At 45.3% G+C, this 24,668-nt stretch overlaps 1 protein-coding gene across 1 annotated transcript in view; it reads left to right on the top strand.

Moving 5' to 3' along the window:
• LOC138669858 (endothelin-2-like) overlaps positions 1–18,970 on the top strand; it is a 56,442-nt gene extending 37,472 nt beyond the window's left edge. The window contains exon 5 of the mRNA XM_069756680.1: positions 15,553–18,970. Within this exon, the coding sequence (XP_069612781.1) occupies positions 15,553–15,658 (106 nt within the window). The 3' untranslated portion in view covers positions 15,659–18,970. The remainder of the gene's footprint in view (positions 1–15,552) is intronic.
• The last annotated feature ends 5,698 nt before the right edge of the window (positions 18,971–24,668 follow it).

Genomic DNA, 24,668 nt, shown 5'->3' on the forward strand with positions numbered 1-24,668 from the left:
TCCAATGTTAGCAACCAGGCAACTCAAAAAGGAGCTTTTCAAGTGAGCTCTTTAAGGTACAGAAATGTTATGAAGTGTTTTCCAACAAGGATGTGGTTTCACCAATGGGGGGTACCTTTTGTAAAAATAGACTAGAGCCATCACAGCCCCCCTTGACCAAACTTCACCGGCCTATAACAGTACTGAGCACTTTCACCCTGGTGATCTAGTGGCAGGTACATTTTAGATTGCAGGAGACCAAGTTAAAAAGTAGGCCCAATGTAATGTCATGCCAAATTCCCCAATGTCTTGTCCATTTTTTAAAAATTAAATAGTGCCATCACAGCCCCCTAGCCCAAAAATCAGTGGCCTATAACTGTATAGAGCAGGTTCACCCCGGTGATCTACTGGCAGGTACAGGACAAATTGCAGGAGACCGATTTAAGAAGTCGGCTCAATGTCATGCCATGCCCAATTCCCCAATGTGTTGTCCTTTTTAAAAAAAAAAATTAAGAGTGCCATCACAGCCCCCTAGACCTACATGCCTCGTACAGACCACGTTCACCCTGGTGATCGACTGGCAGGTACAGGACAGATTGCAGGAGACAGAGTTAAGAAGTAGGCCGAATGTAATGCCATGCCCAATTCCCCAATGTGTTGTCCTTTTTTTTTTTTTTTCAAATAAAAGAGTGCTATCAGCCCCCTTGGCCAAATGCACCATACAGAGCATGTTCACCCTGGTGATCTACTGGCAGGAACAAGACAGATTGCAGGAGACATAGTTAAAAAGTAGGCCAAATGTAATGCCATGCCCAAGCCCCTAATGTGTTGTCCTTTTTTTTAAAAAGTAAAAGAGTGCCATCACAGCCCCCTTGGCCAAAATGCACCGTACAGAGCACATTCACCCTGGTGATCGACTGGCAGGAACAGGACAGATTGCAGGAGACCAAGTCAAGAAGTAGGCCCAAAGTTATGTCATGCCCAATTCCCCAATGTGGGGTCATTTAAAAAAAAAAAAATAAGAGTGTCTTCACAGCCCCCGTTCCCAAAAATCACAGTCCAATAACAGTACAGGGAACATTAACCATAGTCATCTAGTGGTTCTGGATGATGAGGATAAGGAGGAGGATAACAACAAACAGCCCAAATGTGTAAGAGTATACCCGTGTGTGGTTGTGAAAAGGTGCATGATAGTACACCTCCCCAAAAGAGAGAATGTATTTGAGGTTATGTTTCGCTCTTTTAACTTGGTGGTGTACAGAAGTGTTTCCCAATCCAGGCCTTGTTCATTTTTATAAGAGTCAGCCTGTCAGCATTTTCAGTTGACAGGTGGATTCGCTTATCTGTTATAATTCCACCAGCAGCATTAAAAACCTTCCCTGACAGAATGCTAGCAGCAGGGCAGGTCAGGACCTCCGAGGCGTAGAGAGCCAGTTCATGCCACGTGTCCAGCTTGGATACCCAATAATTAAAAGGCACAGAGGAATCACGGAGGATGTTTGTATGATCTGCAAGATACTCCCTCATCATCTTCCCAAACATTGCACTTCTTGTGACAGCACCCCTTGCCTCTGTGCTGCCACGATGGGAGGGTCTGAGAAAACTGTCCCAGAACTTGGCCATTGTTCCTCTGCCTGAGCTGGATTGTACTTCTGTCTCTCTCGCTTGGAGTCCTTGGTTGCACAACAAACTCTGAGGTCTGCTGCCAGCGCTCTCACATGGGAATTTTCTAAGTAATTCCGCTACAAGGGCCCTGTGGTACTGCAACATTTTAGTACACCTCTCTGCCTCAGGCAGAAGAGATTGAAAGTTCTCCTTGTAGCGTGGGTCTAGAAGTGTCACCAACCAGTAATGAGTGTCACCCAAAATTTTGATAATCCGAGGGTCACATGAAATGCAGCGCAACATAAAGTCAGCCTGCTAACAGGCAAGACTTCCGTGTCCTCACCAACAGGACTACTGACCATGCTGTCCTCCTCCTCACCCTCCTCCTCCTCCCTGTCCTCATTCCATCCCTGCTGAACAGAAGCTAATACAGATGTGTTTGTAGTACCGTCTATAGCGCATGAAAGTAGCTCCTGTTCCTCCTCCTCCTCCTCCTCATTGCCTACCAATCCACATTGAGAAGACATACAGGGGGATTACACACAGCCCAGCCTCATGTTTCCTTGCTCTATGTCCTCATGCTCCGCCTGCAATGCATCCTCTTTGATTGTGAGCAGAGTTTTTCAGAATGCTGAGAAGCGGGATGGTGATGCTAATTATGGCGTCATCGTTGCTCACCATCTTGGTGCAGTCCTCAAGGTTTTGGACGATGTTACATATGTCTGACATCCATGTCCACTCCTGAGGTCTTGTGTGGAGTCTGACCTGAAATTCAATGGACTTGTTGATGTTGGTAGTCAACAACGGCCCTCTTCTGCTCACAAATCCTTTCCAATATATGCAGCGTGGAGTTCCAATGCGTGGGGACATCACACAACATTCGGTGAGCTGGAAGCTGAAAACGCTGCTGAAGCACAGCAAGGGCGGCTGAAGCTGTAGCTGACTTTCTAAAATGGGCAAACAGATTATGTACTTTCACTAGCAGATCCGGCAGCTCCGGGTAGCTTTTCAGAAAATGTTGAACCATGAGGTTAAGCACATGGGCCAAGCAAGGTACGTGTGTGAGCTCACCTTGCCTCAGAGCCGCCACCAGGTTACGGCCATTGTCACACATGATCATGCCTGGCTGTAGGTTCAGCTGTGTCATCCAAACATCTGACTGCTCTTTCAGCGCTGTCCACAACTCTTCTGCATTGTGCGGTTTGCCACCTATGCAGATTAGCTTCAGCACCGCTTGTTGCTGCTTGGCTGAGGCAGTGCTGCAGTGCTTCCAGCTTTTGACTGATGTGTTGATTACAGAGATGGAGGAGGAAGAGGAGGAGCAGGAGGAGGGGCAGGAGCTGTAGTGTAGACTGTGGGGGCAACCATGATTGACATAGGGCCAGCAATCCTCGGCGTTTGGAGGATGTGTTCCATCCCAAGGTCCGACTGGGTCCCGGTTTCCACTATGTTAAACCAAAGTGCCATCATTGAGATGTACTGTCCCTACTCACAAGCACTTGTCCACGTGTCCATGGTTAGGTGGACTTTCCCTGTAACTGCATTGTTGAGGGCATGGGTAATGTTGTGGGACACATGCTGGTGTAATGCTGGTAAGGCACACTGGGAGAAATAGTGGCGACTGGGGACCGAGTACCTTGGGACGGCCGCCGCCATGAGGTTGCGGAAAGTTTCCGTCTCAACAAGCTGAAAAGGCAGCATTTCTAGCGCAAGCAGAAGAGAAACATTAGAATTGAGGACTGTGGCCTGTGGGGCATTGGCTGGGTATTTCCGCTTGCATTGCAAAGACTGGGTTATAGACTACTGAATGCTGTGCTGGGACAAGGACATGGATGGGCTTGCTGATGGTGCTACTTGACTGTGGACCACAACAGGTGCAGGGCTAGAGGCATCTTCATATGCACGGTGTAATGGGGATTGTCTTCTACGCAAAACAGTGGAAGAAGCAGTTGTGTGACCAGCAGGCAGTGGTCCTGGCCTGGGGTTCAGCCCACAAAGTTGGGTGCTTTGCTTACATGTGCCTGATCATGCTGGTGGTGGTCAGGCTGGTTGTTTTGCTACCCCTACTGATGCCGACATGGCAGGTGCTGCAAATGGCTTTTTTGGGGTTATCGGCACAGTCTTAAAAAAATAAGCAGACTCCGGAAGATCTAGCAGTTGCAATGGCAACTTCCCTCATGTTGGTGTTACTGAGAATGGATGCACGCCTTCTGTTTGTGTCCACCACACTGCTTCTTCCTGCCTGTTGGGGGGATATGCCTCCTTCCCATTTGTGCTGCAGTCCTCGCTATGCATGTCCTCCTGCCTGGTTGGGTCAGTCTCTATGTCATCCAACACCTTGTCTTCCACATCCGCACCCTGCTCATCCTCCTGACTTTCTGGCAATTGTGTCTCATCATTGTCCACCTCTTGTGACACTTTCCCACCATCACCTTCGTGTGACCGGGGCTGGTCAAAGCTTTGGGCAGCTCTACATGCGACCTCATCCTTCCCCACTTCAAGTTGACCGGCAGAGATTTCTGAATCTTGAAATAGAAAACTGAACAGCTCTTCAGAGTGTCCAAGTGTGGGATCAGTTGTCTCAGGGAACTCGGCATGGTGGGAGGAAGGAGGATCAGGGTGAGGAATATCCTGGCCACACTCACGGCTACTCAGTCTTGACCGTGTAGAAGACAAGGTGGTAGTGGTGGCTAAGTGACTGGAAGCATTATCCGCTATCCAACCAACAACTGTTTCACACTGCTCTGGCTTCAATAGTGTTGTGCTGTGGTCCCCTAGAAACTGGGACAGGAAGGTCGAGCGAGAAGATGTGGGTCTTTGTTGTTGCCCACTTTCATCTTGCACAGGACCTCGTCCTCTGGATGCACCATCAGCATCACGTCCACTTCCCCGTTCCTTGCCCCTTACCTTAACCATTTTAAATGGACTACTGCACTATTCCAAATTCTCAACAGAAATGTCTCTATTAATAGCGAAATAATCTGTGATCAGTAGAGTTTAGCGACTTTTACTTTTTTAGGATCGAGTCGGGTTTCGCGAAACCCGACTTTGTTAAAAGTCGGGTTGGGTGAAATCGGCCGATTATTGCGAAAAGTTGGGGGCCGACCGAAACACGAAACCCAATGCAAGTCAATGGAGAATAAAAGTCGGCAGTGAGTGGGGGACAGGAAAACACCTAGTGTCCATTTTAATGCGAAAAGCATCAATTCTTATTTCTTAAGCTTGTCAATCTTAATTTACATTATAATAATAGTTAGGCATTGAAAACAGGGGGTCATTTGGCTAAAGTTGTGGGGGGGTAGGGCTGGCTCAAGATTTTCATGGGCCCAGGAAACGCGGAATACGTCACGGCGGTGGAGCTGGGAGAGGTAAGTATTTCAACTTTGCGAGTGCTGTGATCCTGAGCAAGCAGGGGGGGCCCACTCGTTGGCACTTGGCACTGGCACAGGGCCCCTCATAGTACGGCGGTGTGTTTGACGGCAGGTGGCGCCTCCCACTGCCAGAGACACTTTTGCGTACTATGAGGGGCCCTGTGCCAGTGAAATCGCCAACGAGTATGCCCCCCCACCTGATGAAGGAACCTGCACTTTCATCTGCACCTTCCTCTTTGTCCCTGTGTAAGGTGGTATAGTATGCGGGAAGGGGAACCTGACTTTCAGCAGGGTCAGATTCTGGCTGTGTAGAGTGCAAGGGGAATGTAGTGGTCTGGGTCAATGTACCAGCAGACTCATCTAGCAGTGGCTGGGCAATGAGCAGGATGAGGAGGAAACACAGATATAGGCCCAAATAATAAAGTAGGCTAAATGCAGTTCAAAATTGGTAACAGGACTAAACAGGCGGCATAGCTTTGTTTAGTGGAGGACAATTGTAATGAGTGGCGCAGACACAGTTTGTAGGCCCACAATAAAAAAGTAGGCTAAATGCAGTTCAAAATTGGTAACAGGACTAAACAGGCGGCATAGCTTTGTTCAGCGGAGGACAACTGTAATGAGTGGCGCAGACACGGTTAGTAGGCCCAAATACAAAAGTAGGCTAAAAGCAGTTCAAAATTGGTAACAGGACAAAACAGGCGACATAGCTAGGTACTGGGGTGAGCTCCTCTCCTGAGTAGCAGACAGTGGTAGTAGGCGCAAAGTATTAACTGGTCTAAATGGAGGCCAGGGCCGCTGTATATTTTAACTATCATCTATCATTTCAACAAATTTGTATTGGCAGTGCCATTGAAGGATTTAACAGCACAGACTACACAGTGGTGGAGCAGGGAGAGGTAAGTATTGCAAGTGGTAGAGCACTGTTCGAGCTGGAGGGTAAAACTCTCTCGTGGGCGGCGGTACTGGCACAGGGCCCCTCATATTACGACGGTGTGTCTGACGTTTGTTGTGCACCACCACCGTCAGAGACACTTCATTGCACTATGAGGGACCCTGTGCCAGTGCCGTCGCCCAAGAGTGGGCGCACCCACCTTTCCAGGCAAACGGCACTCGCACGGGTGCTTGCACCAGGTGGTGACCATGGCCCTGTGGGGGAGTCAGTCCATTTAGGGAGGTATAAAAATGGCCTATGGTGGACATTCAGCAGCTGCAAATGGAGGAATTGGAGAAGTCAGTAAGAGGAGGCCAAAGCAAGACATTTTTCAGGCAAGCTACCTGTCAGCAGGAGAAGGTGGGGCAAAATAATTTGAAATCCATGATTGGTTCATTTTAATGAAGGTTAGATCATCAACATTCTGGGTAGCCAGATGTTTCCTTTTTTTCGGTCAGTATTGAACCAGCAGCACTGAAGACTCTTTCTGATAGCACACTAGAAGCAGGGCAAGCGAGCTCCTGTTATGCATATTCTGCCAATTCAGGCCAGGTGTCTATTTTAGATGCCCAGTAATCAAAGGGGAATGACCTGTGAGGGAGAACATCGATAAGGGAGGAAAAGTAGTTTGTAACCATACTGGACAAATGCTGTCTCCTGTCGCATTGAATCGATGCAGCAGTACCTGTCGTGTCAGCGGTCATTGTGAAATAACTCCACAACCTGGTCATAAAACCCCTCTGTCCAACGCCACTTCTGATTTGTGCACCTCTAACACCTCTGCCATGTTGCCCACTATGGCTCGTGTGAGAACCATCACCGCCGCTGTGTGCTGGGAATGACTGAACGAAATAATCTACAAGAGTTGCTTGTTTGGTAGCCAATATTTGCTCAAGGTTCTAATGTGGCATATTTTGTAATTTTCCTTTATATCGTGGATCCAGGAGGCAGGCCAACCAGTAATCGTCATTGGTCATCATTTTGATAATGCGGGGGTCCCTTTTTAGGATACACAAGGCCATGTGGGCCAATGTTCCAGGTGTTAATTCACTGCTTGTGTTGGGTTGAGGAGCACTTTCTTGCAAATCAACATCACTTGTGTCCTGCAAAAACCCTGTACCTGACCTTGCAACGCCACCAGTTTCTATTGCCCCCTGTGAAGCATCCTCCTCCCATAAATATTCATCCCCATCCTCCTCCTCCTCCTCTTCGTCCACCACCTCGTCCAGGAGAGTTCCATGAGCAGACAAAGGCTGACTGTCATCAAGGCTTCCCTCCTCCTCGGCTGCAGACGCCAGCTCCTTAATGTGCGTCAAACTTTGCATCAGCAGACACATTAGTGGGATGCTCATGCTTATGATGGCATCGTCTGCACTTATCAGCCGTGTGCATTCCTCAAAACACTGAAGGACTTGACAGAGGTCTTGGAGCTTCGACCACTGCACACCAGACAACTCCATGTCTGCCATCCTACTGCCTGCCCGTGTATGTGTATCCTCCCACAAATTAATTACAGCACGCCTCTGTTAGCACAGCCTCTGAACCATGTGCAGTGTGGAGTTCCACCTTGTTGCAACGTCGATTAGGCGGTGCTGGGGAAGATTCAGCAATCACTTATGGTTCAGCATACAGCTGGAGTGTACGGGCGACCGGCGGATGTGCGAGCAAAGTCTTCGCACCTTCAGAAGCAGGGCTGGTAACTCCGGATAATTTTTGAGGAAGCACTGCACCACCAGGTTCAAGGTGTGAGCCAGGCAAGGTATGTGTTTCAGTTCTGAAAGGGCTATGGCAGCTATAAAACTCCTTCCGTTATCACTGACTAACTTGCCTGCCTCAAGATGTACACTGCCCAGCCATGACTGAGTTTGTTGCTGCAAGTACTTGGCCTGTACTTCTGCGGTGTGTCTGTTGTCGCCCAAAAACTTCATTTCTAACACAGCCTGCTGACGCTTACCACTAGCTGTTCGATAATGGGACACCTCGTGTGCAACACTGGCAGCTGCAGATGGAGTGGTCATGCGACTGCTCTCTGTGGACGAGCTTTCGCTTCTGGAGGAGGAGGAGAAGGGGTGGCGAACGCCTACAGCCAACTGTTTCCTAGACCGTGGGCTTGGCAGGACTGTCCCACTATGGCTGTCCCCTGTGGACCCTGCATCCACCACATTAACCCAGTGTGCCGTGATGGACACGTAACGTCCCTGGCCATGCCTACTGATCCATGCATCTGTTGTGAGGTGCATCTTTCTACTGACTGATTGCCTCAGTGCATGGACAATGCAGTCTTTGACATGCTGGTGGAGGGCTGGGATAGCTTTTCTCACAAAGAAGTGTCGACTGGGTAGGTCATAGTGTGGTACTGCATAGGCCATCAGGGCTTTGAAAGCTTCGCTTTCAACCAACTGGTAGGGCATCATCTCTAACGAGATTAGTCTAGCAATGTGGGCATTCAAACCCTGTGTACGCGGATGAGAGGATGAGTACTTTCTTTTCCTAACAAGAGTCTCTTGTAGGGTGAACTGGACTGGATAGGTGCATATGGTGGAACTAGCGGTGGTGGTGGACATGGCGGATTGAGAGCGGGTTGTTGATGGTATTCTCGATGTTGGCCTACATACAGTGTTTCCTACCAATAACCTTGTGATTCCCTAACTGTTTTGGCCTTGCGACGATACCTCCACATTTGCTGCAGGTGGTGTCCTAACCGGTGGGCTTACAGTGAGGGAAGCAATGAAGCGTTGCTGACTACCTTCATTCTGAGCAGGTGCAGCAACGGTACTGGACGTTTGGTAGTTAGTCCAGGCTTGTAAGTGCATGCTGGTTAAATGTCTTAGCATGCACGTTGTATTTAAATTTTGAAGATTCGTCCCTCTGCTAAAGGTCTTTGAGCATTTCTTACAGATAACTTTTGACTGATCATTCGGATCTTGGTTAAAAAATTGCCACACTGCACTCTTCCTACTATGGATTACCTTTTCAGGCATTGCACGCTGTGCTACTTTCACCGGATGGCCACGCTGTCCTAAAACTGTTTTTGTTTTTGACAAACGTTTTTGGCCAGATACGGGCCTGCCAGATGACAGCTGTTGCGATGTAGATGGCTGCTGCGGATCATCCTCCTCCGCTTCAGAGCTACTGCCAGCGGCACCCTGTTCCCCCAATGGCTGCCAATCTGGGTCAACAACTGGGTCATCTATCACCTCCTCTTCAATGTCATGTGCACCTTCCTCTGTGTCACCGTGTAAGGTGCCACAGCGTTCGGGATGGGGCACTATAGTCTCATCAGGGTCAGATTCTGGCTCAGTACACTGCGAGGGTAATGTAGTGATCTGAGTCAATGGAACAGCATTATAATCTAGCTGTAGCTGTGCATCAGTGCACTCCATGTCCGATTCATCTTGTAATGGGCAGTTAACAATTTCCCATTCTAACCCAGGCATGGTATGTGTAAAGAGCTCCATGGAGTAACCTGTAGTGTCGCCTGACGCATCCTTCACTTTTGGTTTGGGTGAAGGACACAAGGAAACGTCTTGTTCCTGACCGGGAGCATCCACTGACGACTCGCTGCTTTTATATTTGGATCTTTCTGAAGAGGAGGCGAAAGAGCTTGAGGCCGAGTCAGCAAGGAAAGCCAAAACTTTTTCCTGCTACTCTGGCTTTAAAAGCCATTTTCCTACTCCCAGATAAGGGAGCCTTCGAGGCCTTGTGTAGCCAGACGATGACGCTGGCTCAACACCTCCAGCCTTAGGTGCTATTGTGCTTTTGCCACTACCACCAGATGCACCACCACCACCATCAGTACCAGCTCGCAACCACCGCCCACGGCCTCTTCTACCTGACTTCCTCATTTTTTGGAAAATCTAACCAAAATAAGAACCGCTATATGGTCCTGTAAAACAAGGTAGAAGGTGTACATAAACGTGTTGAGATTTTAAATCTCCCTTTTTTGGGGGGAGACTGAACAAAAAATCAGGCCCTGTGCAAAAAACAACACAATGTAAGTGGCAGAAAGTGGCTGGCTGATATACCACAAACTAACAGGACTGCAGTATATCCACTTTGTGATAATTTGAATCTCACTTTTTTGGGGGGAAGACTAAACCAAACCTCAGGCCCTGTGCAAAAAACAACACAATGTAAGTGGCTGAAAGTGGCTGGCTGATATACGACAAACTAACAGGACAGAAGTATATCCACTTTATGAGAATTTGAATCTCCCCTTTTTTTTGGGGAGACTGAACCACAACTTAAGTCCAGTGTATATAACAACAAAATGTAAGTGGCAGAAAGTGGCTAGTTGATATACCACAAACTAACAGGACTGAAATATATCCACTTTGTGATAATTTGAATCTCACTTTTTTTTTGGGGGGGGAGACTAAACCAAACTTCAGGCCCTGTGCATAAAACAACACAATGTAAGTGGCAGAAAGTGGCTGGAAGATATATTAAAAAATATAAGGACTGTAGTACAATTTCAATCTCTCTACAATGATCTCAGGTCAAGTATGACAGCAATAAAAAGGACTGCTGCACACAAAAGTGTGGACAAATAAACAAGATAACTGTGCAGAAAGGAGCAACAGGATTTTTGCTTTTAAAAACGCAGTTGATTTGCACAGCGGCGTCCAAACAGCAATGCAGCTATCAGGGAGCCTTGTAAGGCAGCCTAATAAGCTACAGAGCTGATGCACAAAAATATAAACTCCACGGTCCCTGCAAAGAAATGGTGGTGTTGGACAGTGGAAATCGCTACAGCACAAGCAGTTTCGGGGCTTAATCTTCCCTCCCTAACTATATCCCTTCTTCTGATGAAGCTGCAGCAACCTCTCCCTATGCTACGATCGGCAGTAGTAAGATGGCGGTTGGCGTGCACACCCCATTATAGCCCCTGTGACGCCACAGAAAGCAAGCAAATCACTGTCATGCCCTTCTCTAAGATGGTGTGGACCGAGACCTATGTCATCACGCTGTACACACTCTGAGTCCTCCTTCATTGGCTGAAAAATGGCGCTGAACGCGTCATATGAAACGCGACTTTGGTGCGAAGATCGCCGACCTCATGGCCGATCCTACACCAGGGTTGGGTTTCATGAAACCCGACTTTGCCGAAAGTCGGCGATTTTTGAATTTGTCCAATCCGTTTTGCTCAACCCTAGTGATCAGTATGACTGCAAATCTATGATTTTTCAAACCCAAACACCAGGCAGGCCTCAGCCGTACCTAACAGACGGTATTCAATTTTTGGGGGCTTTTGTTTTTAAAGTTAATTTATGTTAAATAGTGCTGTATAGAATTTGAGTATCACACAGCCAAAAAATAAGTACACCGGCCTCCAATACCAAAACTTGGAGCAAAGATATATGACGGTGGTAACAGAACTACCACACTGGCAAATCTGTGGCCTTTAACCCCTTCAAGACCTTGCCCTTTTCCATTTTTGCGTTCTTGTTTTTCACTCCCCTCCTTCCCAGAGCCATAACTTTTTTATTTTTCCGTCAATATGGCCATGTGAGGGCTTGTTTTTTGCAGAACAAGTTGCACCAACATCGTTGGTTTTAGCATGTCTTGCACTAGAAAATGGAAAAAAAATTCCAAGTGCGGTGAAATTGCAAAAAAAGTGCAATCCCACACTTTTTTTTTTTTTTGCTAGATTCGCTAAATACTAAAACTGACCTGCCATTATGATTCTCCAGGTCATTACGAGTTCATAGACACCAATCGTTTTATCTAAGTGGTAAAAGAAAATTCCAAACTTTGTTAAAAAAAATGGCGCAATTTTCCGATACCCGTAGTGTCTCCATTTTTCGCGATCTGGCATTGGTTGAGGGCTTATTTTTTGGGTGCCGAGCTGATGTTTTTAATGATACCATTTTCGTGCAGATACGTTCTTTTGATCGCCCGTTATTGCATTTTAATGCAATGTTGCGGAGACCAAAAAAACGTAATTCTGGCGTTTCAAATTTTTTTCTCGCTACGCTGTTTAGCGATCAGGTTAATACTTTTTTTATTGATAGATTGGGCGATTCTGAACGCGGCGATACCAAATATGTGTAGGTTTAATTTTTGTATTGTTTTATTTTGAATAGGGCGAAAGGGGGTGATTTAAACTTTTATATTTTTTTAATTTTTTTCATAAAATTTTTTTTTTTACTTTTGCCATGCTTCAATAGCCTCCATGTGAGGCTAGAAGCTGGCACAACTGGATCGGCTCAGCTACATAGCAGAAAAAAAGGGGCACAAGGGTAGCACACACAACTATCCTACGTATGCCTGACAAACTATCACTTTTCAACATGCCTCAGTCATTGTATATGTTTTTTGGGGGAGGGGAATTTTGGGAAAAAAATAGGTATATAGACAACAAATAAGCTGCAGCAGCAGGCAGTTATGGAGCTTTGGGAGGGATGCAGTGGGAGCTATGTACACACATACAGTGCCTGCAGCCCTTGCACTGATGTGAATATGCTGTGCCCTGCCTACCTAGCGCTGCAATATCTGGACCCACGATTTAGCCCTAAATAGGACTGTTGGTTTCCCTGGATTTGTGGATGTAAGAGTTGCAGACCTACACTAACTCTAAAACCATGATTCTGACCCTATCTCGGCACCAGCTCTCCCTACTCTCGCTGAATTTGGAGCTGAATGTCGCGAGCAGGGTGGCGCCAGGTCTCTTATACTCGGGATGATGCTGTACAGCCAAGCCAATCACAACAAATATGGCTGTGGCATTTCATGGCCTTGCAGACAATCCCTGCACCGTGATAGGGTCTCTGAAGTCCGCCAAAAATGCTGGGTGGAGACTGCAGTTACTGCCAAATAATCCCGGAAATGCTGGCTGCTCGCCGAGTACGCCGAGCGTAGCGATTCTTGGGCGAGTAACAAGTAGTGGCGAGCACGTTCGCTCATCACTTTTTGTTACTTTATAGAATTATTAGGCATGGCAAGAGACTGTTCACATCGGCATTCTTATTTCCATATTTCTATTCTATTATAGGAGCAGAAATACCATATGATGCCCAGTATTTTACCTTACAAAAGAGCACAGCATATTGTGCTATTTTGTTTGAACAAAGTCTCCAACGCAGATGTGAACAAAGGCTAAGTCCCTACAGATGTCACAAGCTGCAAAGGACTTTACCGCTATATGAATAGATTAATATACTAAAAAAGAAAGTAAAAAGCACTGGCGCTCCTGATAGTCCCTAGTGGGGAAACAAAATTGCTGAATGTAGCGTGCTGCTGGTGATTGTGACAGGTTCTGTGTAGACCTGTAAAGTATATAAAATGAAAAAGAGTGGTATTCACCTGCGCTGTCTACAAAAACGAACAATAAAATGAAAAATAGATGAATAAATGAATAAGAGAGCACTTACTTAATGAGTAATCATTGGTTATGCAGTGGATGTTGCAATGGGTCCTTAAAGTACTACCAGAATCTTAGGGGAATGAGGAGAGAAAAAAAAAAAAAAAAAGGGGTAAATGTTTGTATTGGTGAATATAGTGAGACTAAATAGATTTATAATATATACTCACTCAGATATTAAATGGAAATGTACAATGAAGAGACGTGATCCCTGTGTATCTGCAATTGATGCGGGTATTGTGATGACCACGGTTGCTTAATCTTCAGAGGTTTATAGTAGATGCCCCTGCTTAGATAAATGTACAACCTTTATAGGTAATGGTGGTTTTAAATAAATGTGGTCTAGTTTTCCCAGTACACAATAAACTTACTGCTGGTGGGAGTAGCGCAGGATTCCGTTAGGTTAAGGTAGTAAGATGACCATCAGATGCTGGCTGACAAGGATTACTGTGATTAGAATTGATTGCCCATATGTTGAGATGAGGAGAAATGCTCCCCTAGTATGTTGGAGCACTAATATGCCACAATTGCTATGTGCACATAAAATATGCTATACTCACTGTGGTGCTGAGTGCGGAGGGAAGCGGTTCCGGAAAGTCTGAGCCACCGCTAGTTGTACCACTATGACAGAGCGGTGGGTTAAGGAGAGAGTGGCGGCAGAAGCCGTGCGACCGCGAAACCTTGCGTGCCCCGGCCGGATGCAGTGCTGAGGTAGCGGTCGGAGAGGGTGGGCAGAGCTGCTGGTGACGTCACCACGCTACGGGGCTAAAGAGGACAGGTGTGCTAGTATAGCTAGTCAGCAAACCAATGCATTTCAAGGGCTCAGGCCCTCTTCATCAGGGTTCATTTATTCATCTATTTTTCATTTTATTGTTCGTTTTTGTAGACAGCGCAGGTGAATACCACTCTTTTTCAGATTAATATACTACGTATTTCCAAAAACCAAACAACTTTGTTGTATGGATATCAAACAGAAGGGCATTACAGCATTTCTAAATAGCTATTCCTAATCTTGTTATCAGTTTCCTTTGCATAAACTCTTTTTTTCAAATTGAAATCGTGTAGGACTTCAGTGGAATAGTGGAATTTCTAATTCTGTTGATTTTTTTTTTTTTATTTGTGAACTGATTTTTAAAATATGACTCAACTTTGCACCTAAAAGTAACTTTTGGTGACAAGCATGTACATTTTATAAATCTACATGTGTTCATCCTGGAGATCCACCAGAATCCTCTACTACTTTTCTGCCTGTTGTAGACTTTTTTTGACCCCTTGGTCTACTGGTGTTTTTCAGTACTCATTGCTTCGCTACTTGCCAGTATTTTCCTGCTTTGCAATGTTTGTTTTCTCTTTCCCTAGCTACTATCTCCACCTAGGACATCTCCGAGCTCCATCAACACCGCCCAGTACATATTGCTCCAAGGATGTAGTGATAAGTTACGTTGTACATGCATGCATCACATACATGCACCTTCTCGAGCTATTTGGCTGATCGTGCATGCATGGTCTATTATTTTAGCATGCGGTATTGTAAAACAGTAATATAGCTGGCCCATGTAAAAGCAGAACTGAGCCCATAGGACCTGTGCCTGAATCGGTGCAGTAATGAATATACTGAAAGGGTAAATGAAAATGTGATATTGAATTTTTTTTTTTGCCATTAAACCTCCAGAAAACCCATTTAAGTACAAATTAATACTCTTGTTTAAGCTTCTTTAAACCCAGTTTTGTTTTTCCTCTTTACATTCAGCTTAGAACTATGTATAATCTTGTTAAGTCTATCTAAAATGGTTAATATCACTGAAAAAGGCTGGAAAGGCAAGTTACATAAGAGGCTGCATGCTTCTGTTTACTCATGTGGCCTCACCTAAATCTTAACTTTTACCTGCTGTTCCTCCCCAGTTTATAGGCACTGGAAGGACACAAATTGCTCTATAAAAATTACATAGATAAGAGGTATAAACAAATGTGAAATTGAATTCCTTTGCAGTAGATTTCAAGGACTTCAGTAATGCTGAGGATAGCTAAGCAACTTTTGTACTGAGCCAGTAGGCTAAGTATATACAACCACTGCTTGGCGAACAAATACATTTTATGCAATACTTTCTTTAAAGGTTATCTCCATTACTATGGTAAATTAGTGGAGGAAATAAAATACATCACAATTATTGAAAATTATGCTACTAAATTGTAATGACAAATGCTATAATGTAAATAGGAACAACTCTGTAGCATGACTTTATATATATTTGTAGATGTATTGTATTTGCCGATAACTTATAATATTCCTTCATCTTCCTTAGGGATGCTGCCGCATACAACAAAGAGATTGTGCACACCAGAAATCACTTCTCATCCACTGCTCTTAAGCTGCCTTCAGACCCTACAATGTGGAAAAGAAAAAGATAAGAAAGGAAGAGGAACTAAAAGCTACACAAAAGATGGCTTGTTAGAGAAGGGGGAGCCTTGCCATGCTTACCGTGCCACATATTGGCATTTCTATCACTCAGGGAGTCTTCATGCAGGAGACCATCTCAGGCTGTTCAGCCATTTGGGAAGGGGAAGAGCAGATCAAAGAGTTCCAGTAAATGGAAAGCAATTTGAAGCTAAGCTGTGAAGAATTCTACTAAAGAATTGAATATATGTACTGTTTTAGAAGAAGTAAACAAGACACAAACTTTTGGACTCCAAGCTGATTGGAGCCTTTATTGTACATTTTGAGCAGAAAAAAAGGACATGAAAAATTGTATTGGGTATTCTTAATGAAAGCAATGCCCCTCAAAAAACTATTGTAGAATTATTGACTCTGTTTACAGTGGGATAGATAAAGTCTATAATAAAGAGTGAAGTCCACGTCATGAGGGTAATATGCTTCTGAACCCAATGAGTGACTGACACTCTACAGCTTTACTATACTGCTGCTATCTGTAATTTGGGATTTCCAGTATGTTGAAACTTTGTACTACAGCCTAGTCTCTTCTCTGATTCCTTGCCAGATATTTAAAGTATACTTAACGCTCGGTGGTTTCAGAGAAAATTATCGTGACTGCAATCATGCAGCCATGCTCTGATTCATGGTAGCATGACTCAGGTGAAAGGTTCCCTTTAAATTTTGAAAATGAATAGTATATTATAAAGAGTATTTGAACAAATCCTTCTATATTATTTCAGAACACTCTTTTTCGGTGTTTACTTTGTATCTCCGTTTATACTGCACCCACAACCTCAAATGATACACCATTTGAAAGGTATCCTTGCCCCCTTCAGCAAGAAAATAGCCAAACAAACCACACATCCACGATGTGATCACAAAATACAGTATACACATTAATTTATTCGGACTCCCATGACAGCACTACGAGAGAGGGGATCCGCCCTTCAGGAACAGGAAACCTACAGATACAAAAGGGCGGCACCTCTCCCATGCATCAGAGGAAGTTCCTGGCCTCTTCAGATTTTAATATTGAAGAAGGAATACCAATAAACCAGATTTTTAGAATTCCTGCAGAAGGGTTTGGAGCTAAATCTATCTACGAGTACGCTAAAAGTACAAGTCTCAGCCCTAGGGGCCTTGTTTTCTTGTAACATTGCTAATAATTATTGGGTATCAAGGTTTATTAAAGCATCTAGTAGAGCTAGACCTATACACAAGAATAGGTCGGTGCATTGAGATTTCAACCTAGTCCTTTCAGCCTTGACTAAGGAACCGTTTGAGCACTTACATTCAGCCTCAGCTAAGTTATTATCCCTTAAAACAGCATTTTTAGTAGCAATAACATCTGCTCGTAGGGTAGGGGACATACAGGCGCTCTCCAGACTTTCCCCTTATACAGAGTTTCTAGAGGATAGAGTAGTCCCCAAACCAGACCCGGCCTATTTGCCAAAAGTGGCAGATCACAGGAGATAGTTTTACTGTCATTTCTCCCTAATCCTTCTCATTCTAAGGAAGAACTACTCCATACATTGGATGTTAGGAGATGTCTGTTAGAATATATCTCAGTCACTGATGCTTGGAAGAGAGATAATGCGTTATTTTTGTCCTTCCAAGGTCCTAGAAAAGGGCTTAGAGTATCGAAGTACACACTAGCGAAGAAGTGGATTAGGGAGGCTATCTCTCTGGCTTATACTGCAGGTGGAGGTACGACTCTGCAGAATCTGAGGGCGCATTCCACCCGGGCCATGGCTACATCCTGGGCGGAAAGATCTGGAGTATCAATCAACCTGATATGTAAGGCAGCCACGTGGTCGTCCCCTTCCACCTTTTTTAAGCACTATCGGTTGGACTTGGAGTTCTCCTCTGATCTCACCTTCGGGTTAAGGGTGCTACAAGCTATAGTCCCTCCCTAAGTTAGCTTACATCTCTGTAAATCTCTTGTAGCGCTGTTATGGGAGTCCGAATAAAGCATTAAGCTACTTACTGGTAGCGGCATTTTTCGGAGGCCCATGACAGCACCCTTAGTTCCCTCCCTTTTCACGTGGGGGTTGCACTTCCTATAATGTATATATTGAGATATATAGATCTCACGTGTGGTATCTAGTTACAATGCAATAGAATATTTTTGTATATAAACTGTATATAATTTATATTTGTGTGCCACTAACCGCGGTAGTCCTCTCAGGCTCTGAAATACAACTGATGCATGGGAGAGGTGCCGCCCTTTTGTATCTGTATCTTTCCTGTTCCTGAAGGGCAGATCCCCTCTCTCGTAGTGCTGTCATGGGCCTCCGAAAAATATATATGTATATAATGTCAGTGAGACACATGCCTCTCTGTGTTCATCATCTCATTAAGTACACTTACATTTGACCAGCTTGATCTTCCTGAAATTGCCTGCGCCCCCGACATCCAATGTGCGACAATTTCACACGGGCCAACTAGTTGTATAGACTTATTTTTCAACGACAAAAATGAATGTCTCATGACTTAAATAACAGAATTACTGCTTATTAGCTTGTAACAGAAATTGGATTGTTAAAGAGGTAACTTGAAGTGTAATTTATAGCACTCCATCTTGTCTCATACTTGATGAAGTATACAAAAAAAAGTTTGTAGCATGCACACTGGGAGCAGCGTGGTGGTAAGCACTATAGCTGGTGGCACTTGGCTTCTGGGTTTAACAGCTGCATGTAGTTTGCAGGTGTGCATAGGTTTCCTCTAGTTACTAGACTAGGATTTTTTCTGTCCCTAATTGGTAATGTAAGAAAATTATAAAGTGTAAATATAGGACACAATTGGATAACATATTATGAGTGTGTGGTGCAGTTTTATGCACAAAACAATCTATGTACAGGTAGTAGATTCTTCGTCTAGTAATGTAATGTTAATAACACACCTACATTAGTATTCGGAGATTAACGTCTAAAGCCAGTATGCACAATAGAATGAACAGTAACTAAACAAAAAATGTGCAAATGTGCAAAGCTCAACAAGTAAATACCGTACAAATATATTTTATTATTGACTATTGTTAAAATTTTTTTGGTAGACCTACAAAGTTGCACCTATAAAGTAATATAATTACGTGGGCAATGACACCACACTCCGAAATTCTTAAAGCAAAATAATAAAGCATCATAGTCATTGATAACAAGACTTGAAGGCAGATACTCAAGAGTACATGATGCACTTTTTGCATCAAGCTTTATCCAGGGACCACCCATTGATGAAGCTTGAAGCTTTTAGGTGAACTCTTATTAAAGGGAACCTGTCACCCCCAAAATCGAAGATGAGCTAAGCCCACCGGTATCAGGGGCTTATCTACAGCATTCTGTAATGCTGTAGATAAGCCCCCGATGTATACTGAAAGATGAGAAAAACAGGTTAGATTATACTCACACAGGGGCGTTTCCACTGCGGTCCGGTCCGATGGGCGCCGCGGTCCGGGGCCTCCTATCTTCATAGGATGACGTCCTCTTCTTGTCTTCACACCGCAGCTCTGGCGCAGGCGTACTTTGTCTACCCTGTTGAGGACAGAGCAAAGTACTGCAGTTCACAGGCGCCGGGCCTCTCTGACCTTTCCCGGCGCCTGTGCACTGCAGTACTTTGCTCTGCCCTCAACAGGGCAGACAAAGTACGCCTGTGCCGGAGCCACAGCATGTAGATCAGAAGAGGACGTCATCGTATGAAGAAAGGAGGCCCCGGACCGGACCACAACGCCCATCGGACCGGACTGCAGCGGGACCGCCCCTGGGTGAGTATAATCTAACCTGTTTTTCTCATCTTTCAGGATACATCGGGGGCTTATCTACAGCATTACAGAAAGCTGTAGATAAGCCCCTGATGCCGATGGGCTTAGCTCATCTTCGATTTTGGGGGCGACAGGTTCCCTTTAATGCCACTGTGTAGGGATTCACCAGTTTCTCACCTGGGACCGAGGATATGTATATACTAGTGAGGCTATGCCAACTGAACGAGTCCTGGCCTGGAGTATGTGTAACACACACACATATCCCTCTGGTCCCAGGGGATTCATAAGTCTGCAGTCACACAGAGTGACTGCAGACTTATCGATTTGGACTGGACAACCCCTTTAAGTTAAGTGATTTAGTAAAACAAAGCTTTTGCATTATTACAGTGCAACTCCGATAAGTCCAACAGCAGCTGGGGTCAGAGAGCGTTTTGCAACTGCACACCTATCTGAAAGTCACACCTACGTCACCTTATGAACCATGGGATTGTTGATAAGATAACTTGAAGTATATGAAGTGACATCTCTGTGTGTAATTTATGTCAAAGCAATTATTATGTGCATGAAAGGTAATCTTGTCTACACTAAATTATGATTCCCTGTACGGTATGAATAAATGAAAGCAGCATATCCATAAAAATGTATGATAAAGAGAATGGAATTGGAATTCTTCTGTAAGCATTATGCTTGTTAAAGGAGTATTCGAAATGTATCTCCTGGCCCTTTATATTTTTTAGATGTCCCACAGTAACAAAAAAAGTAAACTAAAAAAGCTGGACGAGCAATTCTTTGTTGGCATATGAGCTTACACTCAATAACGCAGTGTGTTTTCTCTCTCCTTTGTAAGGTGGATTGAGATATGAACAATTTAAAAAAATGGTAATTTTTATTATACTATACTTATTATAAAACCAGATTTAAACAATAAGCCATTATCTGACATTCCATTTAACCCTTTATGACAATACAATATAGATATACCTCATATGGCATAGAGTTGAATGAACTGAGCGCAGAAGCTGACCTCACTATAAATGGTTGCTGCCGGATTTGTTATACCCCCACCAATCACCTGCCTCTAACAAAAGCAACTGGAGCTAGCTCTGATTGCGTTAGTTTAACCACCTAAAGGGAACCTACTGAGTCGCCCACTAGGGCTTGGGGTACTCGGTACCGGGTCCGGTCGCACTTAAAGGGGATGTCACAGTGGCTGTGACCCAGTCTGTGCTCTGGGACTCAAACTGATGGGGATGGTCTTTTAAGGGAAATTGTGAATAAAGTCAATTTGTTGTGAAGCCACCTGTGGTGATCGGTCAGTGGGGACCGACGCCGCTTAAAGGGGTCCTCTGGTGTGATGATATGGTGGCAAGATGGTAGCGCTTCCCACAGGTGAAGCTGGGTCCCCAGGACTCCTAGGTGTATGGGCAAGGGTTGCAGTCTTTACCTGGTCTACTGGTGGTAGCAGGCCACAGTCCAGGGTACCGGCAACAGGTACAGAAGGAGTCCAGGCAGCCCGGAAACAAGTGTAAATCCCCTTGGCAGATCAGGTTGGGAGCCTTCCACTTTGCGCTCACTATTAATACTCTTGCTATATGAAGTGTCCTCACAAGGTCCTCATTCTTTCCTGTCCTGGGACAGTACCTGTATGGAAGGCAGCTTGAGCCATTCCTTATGGGGTCTCTACACGGTGACTCCATGCTCCAGAATGCTGCTGTACCACAGGTGTTGTACGGGCAGTATGCATATAGTTCTATGCCCTCCGGTTCTGCTATGGGGCTTGTAGTCTCCCACGGCCTCGGGCTCCCGGTCCCCGATTTCTGCGCGCTGGCTTCTCAGAAGGCCCATTCACAGCCTTCCTTAAGCCCTCAATCTCTCCTGTGCTCCTAAACACTCCTCTCCCTTCACTGTCTGCTACAGACTGAACTGGCTCCTCCTCCAGACCAGGATGATTATAATGAAGATGCCCTAAAACAGGGTTTTGAGCTCCCCTCCTGGCCTGGATTCAGAATGTGTTGTGTGTGGGATAACCTGCCAAAGGGATTCCTCTTGTCTCCAGGCATAGTACTACCCTCCCCAAGAATAAGGCAGCACTACTATGGTACCCGAACCCCTGGAATGCCACACCATCACCAGAAGAAATAAAATTAACCGGCAAATTTGGGTTTAATCTTCAAGTTAATAGCCTTATTAACCTGCTCGGCACCAGCACTTAGCCGAACGCTGCAGGGAGAAAATGAACTATCTTACCCCCGGCAGCATTCTGGTTCAGTCACTGCTCCATGTATAAGCTGCTGTAACCGATCCCCCGGCCCTTACTGACACTGGCCACCTTGACTGAAACCGGAGCTCTGCCGAAGGGAATAAAGTAAATTTTCTCCTTGCAGGCAAATAAAGCTATTAACCTGCAAATTATCCCCATATCTTCAGGTTAATAGTGTTTTTTTCTGGTGACAAGTTTCCTTTAAATGGCACTCTCCAATGATTCAATGGCAAACAACAAAATAGCCAGAATACCCAGTTATAGGTCCCCGTAAACACCACCCCCACACAAAAAGAAATGCAAAAAAAACCCCAGTCAAAACATCGTTCTTCCAAAATAGTATAAAAAACAACAACTCACATTGTGAAAAAAATTCAAACCTTCATGCAGCTCAATTAAGTAAACAGAAAAGCATGGATTCTCAGGAGATAGTGACACAAACCAAATTTTTCTTTACATGCAAAAAAGGCACTATATATACACTATATATCTATATATAGAGAGATGACAAGATGAACAAGTCAATTTGTCCTGCCCTGGTCCAGCATCCAGTCCCTTGTCCAAACGAAGAAGGGAAAGCCTGATTCTGTGGAGGACCGGACTGGATGCTGGACTAGGGCAGCATAAATCAACTGCTCATCTCATATTTACAATATCTCATGTGCTTTCTTCTTACACTGATATACACTTATTATACTGTGCCACCTGTAATTTATAAATAAGCGCAAAATCGGCCACTGTTTGGGCCCTAAAACTCTGGTGGACTTTGGATAGAAATCTTCTATTATAGTCTAAAGTGACACCATAGGTGCAGTGTGGCAGAACATGGTGCCAGAGATGGTTTTCTGCAGTTCCACTTCCTGCCATATACAATTTTATTTGCACAATTTATTGTCTCTCAAAAGTACACCTGAGCAATTGTATGGCTATATGCACACATTGAGTATTTGATTGTAGAACTTTCTGCAATGTTTTCCACATCTCTAAGAATTTTTATGTGTTTTTTGTACAGCAATGAATGCTTTCTGGAGCTAAATAAAGATATTTCAATAAAGTAAAAAAAAGTTTTGTGATGTGATTTCTTTATTCAATTCCTTCTTTTTCATGCTTATTTCCCAGGCTAAAAATACCAGCCCAGGCTCAAAGGTTCAAAGGTTCAAAGAAGCTTTATTGGCAGGACCAAATACACATCAGTTTTGCCAAAGCAAGTGTATAAAGGCAATAGGGACTGTGGGGATGTTGGGTAGGAGCTGTAGGGAAGGTGGATGGGGGCAGATCCATTGTGGGGGCTATAGTCCATGGCATAGGGGAGGTGGATGGGGGCAGATCCAGGATGGGGGCTATAGTCCATGGCATAGGGGAGGTGGATGGGGCAGATCCATTGTGGGGGTTATAGTCCATGGCATAGGGGAGGTGGATGGGGGCAGATCCAGGATGGGGGCTATAGTCCATGGCATAGGGGAGGTGGATGGGGGCAGATCCAGGGTGGGGGCTATAGTCCATGGCATAGGGGAGGTGGATGGGGGCAGATCCATTGTGGGGGCTGTAGTCCATGGCATCATAGTTCTCTTTCTCGCAGTCTATGGCATTCGCTCACATACCGCGCCGCTATCTCCACTGCTCTCTCTTCTTCTCCCAGCAGGATATATGTTTTCTCTTCCTACCTTCATGGTGATGAAGTCTGGGAAGAGATGTGAGAGTCTCCTGAAGTGAGTGTCCCTCACTGCTGAGTATTTGGAGCAGTGTAGCAGGAAGTGGGTTTCGTCCTCTATGGCCTCCTGGTCACAGTATTGGCACAGTCTTTCCTCCCTGGGCTTGTAACCCTGCCTGTGTCGGCCACATTCGATGGCCAGACTGTGGGCGCTGAGTCTATATCTGCTCAGGATCTGGCGGTCTCTGGGGTCCGGAGGTTTCTCCAGATATGGCGCCAGTCTGTAGTCTCTCTGTAGGCTCCGGTACATGGTCAGTTTCTGTGAGCTGATAATATCATTCTTCCAGTCACTGACATACCTCTCCTGGCCTTCGTCTGCCATCTTCCTAATTCCGGCTTTTGTCAGGTTGTTGTGATTGGTGTTCTGGTCCGGTTGGGTTTGGCTGGGCTGTTCCGAGGGTTCTGGTTTTTCTGTTTCACCTACATGTATCAGGGCTTTATGGTGATGGGAGCTTGGATTGCTCCTATGCAGGTGAGCCCGGAATGACAGCGCCCTCTTTAGAACTGTTAGGTGTAGAGGGAATCTGCCCAGCTCGGCCCGACAAGCACTGTTGGAGGTGCTCCGATGGACCTGGAGAAGGTGCTTGCAGAATTCCAGGTGGAATATTTCTGTTGGACTGGAATCCCACTTTGACCAGTCTGGGTAGGTGTGAGGACCCCAGACTTCGCTGCCATACAGGAGGATCGGGGCGATGATGGAGTCGAAGATTTTTAGCCAGACCCTCACTGGTGGCTTCAGATGGTAGAGTGTCCTTCGGATGGCATAGAAGGTTTTGCAGGCCTTGTCTTTCAGGGTCTCTATGGCTTGTTTGAAGCTCCCTGACCGGTGAATCTCTAGGCCCAGGTAGGTATATTTGTCTGTTCCTGTGAGGTCGCAGTTGTTGAGGATAAATGATGGGTGTTGGTCTGATCTTCTCTTTCTCCTCTGGAACACCATGGTGTTGGTTTTCTTTAGGTTGACCGGTAGAGCCCAGGTGGAGCTGAATTTCTCTAGGATTTTCAGGTTGTCCTGGAGGCCTTTCTCGGTTGGTGACAGCAGCAGCAGGTCATCTGCATACAGCAGGAATTTCACCTGAGCGTCGTGAAGGGTGAGACCTGGTGCTGAGGAGGATTCCAGGGCGGTAGCCAGCTCGTTGATGTAGATGTTGAAGAGCGTTGGACTTAGGCTGCAGCCTTGTCTGACTCCGCGGCTCTGCTGGAAATAGGCCGTTCTTTTGACGTTCACACTCACGCTGCAGCGGTTCTCGGTGTAGGAGCTTT

The sequence above is a fragment of the Ranitomeya imitator genome, chromosome 3, assembly GCF_032444005.1.
Source record: "Ranitomeya imitator isolate aRanImi1 chromosome 3, aRanImi1.pri, whole genome shotgun sequence".
In the NCBI taxonomy this organism is placed as follows: domain Eukaryota; kingdom Metazoa; phylum Chordata; class Amphibia; order Anura; family Dendrobatidae; genus Ranitomeya; species Ranitomeya imitator.